We start from the raw sequence: 9,255 nt of genomic DNA, 5'->3' as shown, positions 1-9,255 counted from the left end.
CTGATGTGTATTTGTCTGTGTTTTAAAGCATTTACTGCAAAACCACAAAAAAAACTGTAGTCATAAACTATAAAACCTTAATATCCTTAGCAAGGAGCTAATATTGGCCAATACGTCAGCTCAGCCGATTTGTTCAAACTCAAATTCAAAATTCAAACTCCATCATATGAAACAGGAAACCTGACTGAACATGATTTGTTACTGTGGCGAGCTCATGTGGAAGAAGGTGAACTGATATACAACTCCTGCGTCTCTTACACCACACGACCACAGGAGGTGCTATTTATTTAACACCAGAATTAACAACAACAGTACATGAATACTGGCCAGAGGTAATTAAACACACCATGAGACTCAGTCGCGGTGGCTACACTGCTAATTACATTTAACATCAAACTTAACACTATGTATGGCCATATAACCTGGAAACTCACATAACACAATTAAACATGCACACAACATCACTAAAACATGGCTTTCCTTTCAAACATTAACAGTCCCATGAGCCTTTGAGCTCAAACCAGAGAACCAGCTCAAATTGTCCCAATCAGAGTGACCACTCCCCCCTCTGGTCGCTACATAGCCCCCACCTGAGGGGTCAGCCGTCCTCGGCAACCCCATCACTCAACACAAAGTCTTTCAAATGTCCAGGCTGCCGCCGCTGGCGAGCGGGCCGTCTGGGGCTCGAAGGGGGAGCAACTTGAGGAGAGGCACCCTGATCGGCCTGTGGGAGGCTGCTACTGTCCCCCTCTCCAACTGAAAGCGGGGCAAAGGTGTCGGTAGGGTGAGAGTCTGCCCCGGTGCAGCACCACCTTGCGCCCCCGATCGGGCATGCGCACCCGGTACACCACCTCAGACAATCGATCCAAGACCTCGCCGGGCCCTTGCCAGTGGCTGCGGAGCTTGGGGGAAACCCCCTTCTTGCGGACAGGACAATAGATCCATACCTTGCCCCCTGGTATGAAGGCCTGCCCCTGGCGTCATGTATCATAATCCCTCTTCTGCCGTACCCCAGAATTGGCCTGGGTCTGGCGAGTGTAGTCGTGGACCACCTGAAGACGATCCCTCAGCCTACGAAAGTAGTACATCTCTTTTCCCCCAGCAATCTCGGGTTCAGGCGGAGCGCCAAACACCCCACCCGAACATGAGGGCAGCAGGCGTGCACTGGCTAGACTCCTGGACGGCAGGGGTAGGTGGCGGTCCCAGTCGCGCTGGTGTTGGCTGGTGAGGATGGCGAGCTGAGTGGCCAGGGTGCGGTTGAAACGCTCCACTAGCCCTAGCCCATCGCTTTGAGAGTGGAGTGGCGTCGTCCTTGTCTTGTTCACCCCCAGCCGTCAACAGACCTCACCGAAGACTTGGGACTCGAAGTTCCGCCCTTGGTCACTGTGGAGCTCGGCGGGGACCCCGAAACGGGCAAACATCTCCTCCACCAACCTCTCTGCTGTTGTGGTGGCGCTCTGATCTGGCACCGCAGATGCCTCGGGCCACTTCGTGAAGTAGTCCATGGCCACAAGGACATATCGGTTGCCGGAGTCGGTGACCGGGAAGGGCCCAAGGATGTCCACTCCAACTCGCTCCATTGGGGCCTCCACCAAGTACTGCTGTAGTAGGGCATGTCGTAGTGATGTAGTTGAATGACTGTAGTTCTGTACCTGTGTGGTGTATGAGGCTCTGCCCCTAGTGTGGTGTGTGTTGGGTGTGATGTAGGGGGCCATGTGGTAGTCGGCTGTAGGCCTGCCTTGTCCCCCACATCCCTGCCCACACCGGTGTCTGCAACCCTCCACCAAACTTGCACCCATGTGTGGAGCACCCACCTGTTGCCAATAACTGCTGTTATTTCTCCTGAAGTGTGGTTCCTTCCTCCTTCCAGGTCCCGTGTGTCCCGGATTAGGGTGGCTGGGGTTTCTGGAAAACATACTAGTTGTTCTTTGAGGTTAGGTCCGTGGAGAAGCAGAAAAAAGGTTTTAAAAGGGCCAGACGGCGGTGCGGTGTAAAATGGTGGTGCTCCTTGGGTGGTTTAAAACTTAACTTTTAATAAATAAGTTTAAAATGCCAACAATGGGTCTCAAAAGTGGTTTAAAAAGCCGAATTGCTATAAAAAGGGTAAAACAAGACAATCCGGTGAGAGCAAGGTCCCTGACGTTTCGCTCTCTTGGTGCTTCCTCAGAGGGAACTGTGGGAAAACAAGGCTCAGAGGGAGCGAGGGCCCTTTATAGGGGAGTTTAATTTTCCCTCCAAAAATTAGGCCCACTCTCCCTTCTGATTGGCCCACAGCCAAGACCTGCCCTAAGTTCAAATGAACCTATGTATGAGTGGGGAATGAGAGGGAAAGGGAGTGATAGGTGGGAATGAGGGGAGGAAAGAAAAAGGAGGGGAAAGAGACTCCAACCTATGGGAGAGTGGTTGGAGGGAAAACCAGGAACTCTTGTGTTGGATCCCTCCAGAGGAACAGCAAAGATGTTGCTTGTTTGATTCCTCCAGTGGGCACAGTAATACACTGTTGAAAGATGTTGTTAATAAAGATGGTGGAGGAGAGTGGAGAGAGTCCGGAAATCCTGAGCTGCACCTGTCGGTTAACTATTGATGTTCTTGGAATGTGTATTGTACGTGAAAGGAAAAAAGGACAAAATAGATGGAGGTAGTAAATAACTTTTAAAATAACATATAGAAAGAAAGAGTTATGATGAACGTAAAGGTTAGGTTTAGGCGTGAGGATGGAGTGGTTAAGTTTAGGGTATGGATACAGGGGTAGGTTAACCTTGAAAGGAAAAACACAGTTGGAAAAATAAAACAAAACAAAATTATGTTTAGGGGTTAGGGTTAGACTGGCTGGGGTTGGGGTTAGACTGGCTGGGGTCTGGGTTAGACTGGCTGGGGTTAGGGCTAGACTGGCTGGGGTTAGGACTAGACTGGCTGGGGTTAGGGGTAGACTAGCTGGGGTTAGGATTTGACTGGCTGGGGTTAGGGCTAGACTAGCTGGGGTTAGACTGGCTGGGGTTAGACTGGCTGAGGGTAGACTGGCTGGGGTTAGGGTTAGACTGGCTGGGGTTAGGGTTAGACTGGCTGGAGTTAGGGGGTAATGGGGAACAGGTGGACACAATCAGGAATCAGGGAAGACAATCAGACCGGTGACACATGAGGAAGGGCAAGTGACCTGAAACGAGAGGAGAGTTAATTTTCAAAATAAAACAGGAAGTTACGAGACAAAACCCCAGGACGAGACAAACCTCACCGCGGTGTGACAGATAAAAAAATCATCTATCTCAGCTTTAAGAACAGTTAAAGGATTAAATGTCTACAGACTATTACGTAAAACTCTTCAGATATTATCAAAATGCTGTTACCTGTGTGTTACCCCATCAAACTAAGGTTGTTTTTCACTGTGTAGATATTTGGATGCCATATTTTATAAGCTTATCTCATATTGAATCAAGTCAGGAAAAGCAGCTGAACTGAGTTTGGAGTTGGTGGCTTACCTGCCTTAAAAAAGTGTCCAACCTACTTTGTGACCTTATAAACTATATTTTTGTAAAGTATGCGCTGTGCATCTCGCTGAGCACCTCAACTCCAGGCGGAGGAAAGATTCTCTTCTCTCAAACTGAACCTCTCAAAGTAATTGCACCACCTTGGACAGTGACAAGGGTTTGGTGTCAGGAGGCTCTTCTGTAAGGCTTTGTATTTTCACCCTGCTTTCATAAGTGCCCGGTTTTTCTGTTTTTTTGACTTTTTTTCCCCGTTTTTCTTCAACTAATGAGTTGATAAATGGGATTTCAGTGTCTGATCTTTTTGTGTGTATGTGTTGGTTTTCCCAGACTCAGGTTTAAATATCCCCAAATTAAAGTCAGAGTCAGCACTTTAACCTCATATTCATTCTTTTATTTCATATGTAGTTTGTTGCAGAGCAAAGTCAACACAGCCACAATGTGCATCCTTTCATATACACATGAATACTGTATGACTTGTTTATACACTATGCCAAACATTTGGGGGTAAATCAATTCTCATGTTTGAGTCTTACAGTGGAAAAAGCAGAAATCCATTAAAGGAAGTACGATCATCAGTATCATCGTATACACTACAGCTGGCAGGTAAAACCAGGTAGACCACATCCCCCTTTTCCAGCTGAAGAACCAGTGAATTAGAAACACTTTCCCCTCTATTTGCACTGTAATTATGACTCCTCAACACTCTCTTGTCATTGTGATAGACATAAACATTCCTGTATACGTTACTCCGGTTATCCACTGTAGTGAATGAGAAGTAGTAGGCTCCTCTGACTGGGGCTGTGAAGAGACCTGCAACAGAGGAGAAAATGAGCGAAGCTTTTTCCTGCTGCTGAACTTCCTCTTCTCTGAGTTCAGTACGCTGTTGCTTCTCAATACTTTGGTCAGGCTGCTGTAAGTGGGTTTGACTAATCTGAAGGAATAGTTGTTCAGTGCTTTGTTAACATCACATTACTCAGAGACTGTATAGTCTGTAAAAGTTGAGAGCTCTCAGTTACACATTCAGTGAGTCAGTTTGCATCCCATAAGGTTTATAGAAAGTGATATAACAGAGAGATATAAGTGAGCACCTTAAAACAGAGCAAAAGCCTCTCAAAGCCTTTGCAGAACAAATCATTCTCTTGTGTTTTCTCTGTAACTCTGTAAATGTCATAAACGACAAACTCACTTCATCATGAGAACCTGATCAGTCACCACATGAAATGTAATTACATAACACAAAATCACACACATGACTCAATGCTGGCAAAGAACCAACGGCCTGGCTCAAACCCTCTGAGAGGACACAGAGAAACTCCATTAAAAGTGTTATGATGGACTGTAAAAGGTCAAATGGGTGAAATCTTAAAAGGGCCAATTCAAAGAGAAATGTCTCCTCCTCAGAAAGTGTGCAGCTGGAGCCAAAGTGGAGGAAAAATAGATGAGTACCTGTAATTGGACTGTAGACCTGACCAAAGTTGGTGATGACTTTACTGAACTTAAGTGTGGTGTCAGTATCGAAGGGTCCAATTAGTCCGCTGTCAGTGAGACCAAGTGAGAAAGCCACCTTTAGTTGGTCTGTGTGGATGTGAGAAGATTCACATAGAGGAAAAAAATAGCTCCACTTATAAACAGCTGATGAACACATTGTTTGTATTGTGTCTCTTTTGGTGAATAGTATTCATAGAAACTGAAGTTACTCTTTAATAATGATAGAAACAGTTTACCTGCAATCTGTCTCTTGAGCTCCTCCACCTCGTTGTCACTGGCGTTCATTCTGGCCTCCAACACTGTCAACACATTTAACATTCATATTATTGTGAAGTTTATAGTCAGTTGGTTTCAAGTTGTTAACATGATCACTATGGAGACTGACCTTTGCTCTTATCTTCACCCGCTGTTACTCTGGATTGAAGATCTGCGATAGAAGACACAATTAATAATCAGATTAATAATTGTTCAGCAGGCAGCAGTTTTTACATTTTATTAGTGCCACGGGTTCTAGCTCCGAGGCAACTATTACTCTTCTCCATACTTATTATTCTGCTTCTTCCGCCGTTTTTCGGCGTGTAACTCCTCCCGCAGCTTTGAGAAAACCCGACAATATATACATCAAAACGTGCGGCTCGATCGGGGGAGGGGTGCTATGACTTTTGGTGTTGAAATTCCAATTTTTCCCAAAGTTATTCCCAAAAAAACGGGAGATTTCTCCATTGAAAATGAATGGGAATTTTTTGAAAAACACCCAAAATTTCAACTTTTTTCACCTTTTTTCAGAGTCACCTAGCTCTCTCATACGTGCACGTAGAAACGTGATTCAAACTTTAAAACGGAGGAAAACTTGTCCTCTCTGGAAAGATACCAAACTGTTTTTATATAACATGTAAACTTTTCAAACTATGAGCAGTCAAACGAGGAGTGGAAATCACTTTTTCTTCAAAGTTAGAGTGGAAGCGGCAGTTAGCTAGAGTGAGAGAAGCAGTAAAAAATAACCTTCATTTTTATTTTTAACTCGAGCTCACGGCCAAACCGTGAAAAGGAGACAAATAATTTTTGGTCAAAATGTACACATAGGCGTTGGGATTCATAAAATGTGACTTTGACAGGCGGGGTCTGCACAAAATTTAAACGGGGAGGCCGAGACTGGCGGCAATCCCTGTCTCGCTCCACACTAACCCTAATGTAATTGTGTGCTTTTTTCAAAAGAATCTCACTCTGTCTTCACACTGAGCTTACTCGCTCATTTTAAGGAATATGTGAATAAAATAAACACTGTCAGAATCTGCCGGCTTCTGTGTCTCTCACGGTGTTTTCGGTTTTTGGACAGGAGTTACGGTTTTCTCACAGTTTGCAATTGTTCGGGACCTTGTCAGAAGCCAAATTCTTCAGAATTTTCAGAATTCTTTCCAAGCAGATTCTCACATCGCCGTAGCAACCGTAGAACCTTAGGTGCCCTTAGCAACCGTAGGGCCTTAGCAACCTGTCGCTGGGCAGAAACTGAGCTACTTTTATGTGATTGGCTAATTCCTGTCTGTCTGTTTTGCCAGTTAACTGAGCTAATTCATTTGAATGGATTAATTCATGTTTACTGTGGACACAATAAATAGTTTTATTGTTTTGTATTGTAGTTATATGATTTGTGGTGTATAAAAAGATTCAACATTTATCAATAGAAGATGAACAAAATGTACATAATATAATTTCATACAACCAAGTAATTTAAAATATAAAGTATAATAAAATCTGCTCTCTAAATGATTTGAAGATTTACTTAATAATACCTTAATACCCCTCCCTGAGCTACTACCTTACCGTGGTGGAGGGGTTTGCGTGTCCCAATGACCCCAGGAGCTCAGTTGTCGGGGGCTTTATGCCCCTGGTAGGGTCTCCCATGGCAAACAGGTCCCGGGGGAGGGGCCAGACAAAAGGTAGCTCAGAAAACCCCAATGACGAGTACGACAGATGGTTTTTCGTGTCCCTTGCCCGGACGCGGGTCACCGGGCCCCCCCCCTGGAGCCAGGCCTGGGGGTGGGGCTCGGAGGCGAGCGCTTGGTGGCCGGGCCTTCACCCATGGGGCCCGGCCGGGCACAGCCCGAAAAAGGGACATGGGACCCCTCTCCCACAGACCCACCACCAGTGAGAGGGGCCAAAGGGGTCGGGTGCGTAGTGAGCTGGGCGGCAGCCGAAGGCGGGGACCTTGGCGGTCCGATCCTCGGCTGCAGAAGCTAGCTCTAGGGACGTGGAACGTCACTTCTCTGGTGGGGAAGGAGCCTGAGCTGGTGCGTGAGGTTGAGAAGTTCCGGCTAGATATAGTCGGCCTCACCTCGACGCACAGCAAGGGCTCTGGAACCAGTCTGGAACCAGTCTGGAACCAGTCTGGAACCAGTCTCCGCGAGAGGGGTTGGACTCTCGTCCACTCTGGAGTTGCCACTGGTGTCAGGCGCCGGGCGGGGGTGGCAATACTTATTGCCCCCCGGCTTGGTGCCTGTATGTTGGAGTTTACCCCGGTAGACGAGAGGGTGGCCTCCCTCCGCCTTCGGGTGGGGGGGCGGATCCTGACTGTTGTTTGTGCCTATGGTCCGAACAGCAGCTCAGAGTATCCAGCCTTTTTGGACTCCTTGGAGGGGGTGCTGGAAAACACTCCCCCTGGGGATTCCCTCGTTCTGCTGGGGGACTTCAACGCCCATGTTGGTAGCGACAGTGAGACCTGGAAGGGTGTGATTGGGAGGAATGGCCCCCCCGATCTGAACCCGAGCGGTGTTCTGTTATTGGACTTCTGTGCTCGTTACGGATTGTCTATAACGAACACCATGTTCAAGCCTAAGGGTGTCCATATGTGCACTTGGCACCGGGACACCCTAGGCCGCAGTTCGATGATTGACTTTGTAGTCGTGTCGTCGGACTTGCGGCCGCATGTCTTGGACACTCGGGTGAAGAGAGGGGCGGAGCTGTCAACTGATCACCACCTGGTGGTGAGTTGGCTCCGATGGTGGGGGAGGATGCCGGGCAGACCTGGCAGGCCCAAACGCATTTTGAGGGTCTGCTGGGAACGTCTGGCAGAGTCTCCTGTCAGAGAGAGTTTCAACTCCCACCTCTGGGAGAGCTTCGACCATGTACCGGGGGAGGCGGGGGACATTGAGTCCGAGTGGGCCATGTTCCGTGCCTCCATTGTTAAGGCGGCTGACCGGAGCTGTGGCCGCAAGGTGGTCGGTGCCTGTCGGGGCGGCAATCCCCGAACCCGCTGGTGGACACCGGCGGTGAGGGATGCCGTCAAGCTGAAGAAGGAGTCCTATAGGACCTTTTTGGCCTGTAGGACTCCGGAGGCAGCAGACAGGTACAGACAGACCAAGCGGAGCGCAGCTAGGGCGGTCGCTGAGGCAAAAACCCGGACATGGGAGGAGTTCGGTGAGGCCATGGAAAAAGACTTCCGGACGGCTTTGAAGAGATTCTGGACCACCATCCGGTGTCTCAGGAGGGGGAAGCAGTGCGCCGTAAACACTGTGTACGGTGGGGACGGTGCGCTGCTGACCTCGACTCGGGACGTTGTGGATCGGTGGAGGGAATACTTCGAAGACCTCCTCAATCCTACCAACACGCCTTCCGGTAAGGAAGCAGGGCCGGGGGACTCGGGTGTGGGCTCTCCTATCTCTGGGGCTGAGGTTGCCGAGGTGGTTAAAAAGCTCCTCGGTGGCAAGGCCCCGGGGGTGGATGAGATCCAGCCCGAGTTCCTCAAGGCCCTGGATGTTGTGGGGCTGTCATGGTTGACACGACTCTGCAGCATCGCGTGGACATCGGGGGCAGTGCCTCTGGATTGGCAGACTGGGGTGGTGGTCCGTCTTTTTAAGAAGGGGGACCGGAGGGTGTGTTCCAATTACAGGGGAATCACACTCCTCAGCCTCCCTGGTAAGGTCTATTCGGGGGTGCTGGAGAGGAGGGTCCGTCGGATAGTCGAATCTCGGATTCAGGAGGAGCAGTGTGGTTTTCGTCCGGGCCGTGGAACAGTGGACCAGCTCTACACCCTCTGCAGGATCCTTGAGGGTGCATGGGAGTTTGCCCAACCAGTCCACATGTGTTTTGTGGACTTGGAGAAGGCATTCGACCGTGTCCCTCGGGGGATCCTGTGGGGGGTTCTCCGGGAGTATGGGGTATCGGACCCCCTGATACAGGCCGTCCGTTCCCTGTATGACCGGTGTCAGAGCTTGGTCCGCATTTCCGGCAATAAGTCGGACTTGTTTCCAGTGAGGGTTGGACTCCGCCAGGGCTGCCCTTTGTC

General features: G+C 48.9%; 1 protein-coding gene across 1 annotated transcript in view; it reads right to left on the bottom strand.

Moving 5' to 3' along the window:
- Nucleotides 1-3,861: 3,861 nt before the first annotated feature.
- LOC128364359 (complement C1q tumor necrosis factor-related protein 3-like) overlaps nt 3,862-9,255 on the bottom strand; it is a 38,730-nt gene continuing 33,336 nt past the window's right edge. The window contains exons 2-3 of the mRNA XM_053324896.1: nt 4,932-5,060; nt 3,862-4,295 (exon numbers count right to left, since the gene is read on the bottom strand). Of these exons, the coding sequence (XP_053180871.1) occupies nt 4,015-4,295; nt 4,932-5,060 (410 nt within the window). The 3' untranslated portion in view covers nt 3,862-4,014. The remainder of the gene's footprint in view (nt 4,296-4,931; nt 5,061-9,255) is intronic.

This window comes from Scomber japonicus, chromosome 9 (genome assembly GCF_027409825.1).
Source record: "Scomber japonicus isolate fScoJap1 chromosome 9, fScoJap1.pri, whole genome shotgun sequence".
NCBI lineage: Eukaryota > Metazoa > Chordata > Actinopteri > Scombriformes > Scombridae > Scomber > Scomber japonicus.
The sequence above is the reverse complement of the archived record's forward strand: the minus strand, read 5'-3'. Positions and strand labels throughout refer to the sequence as shown.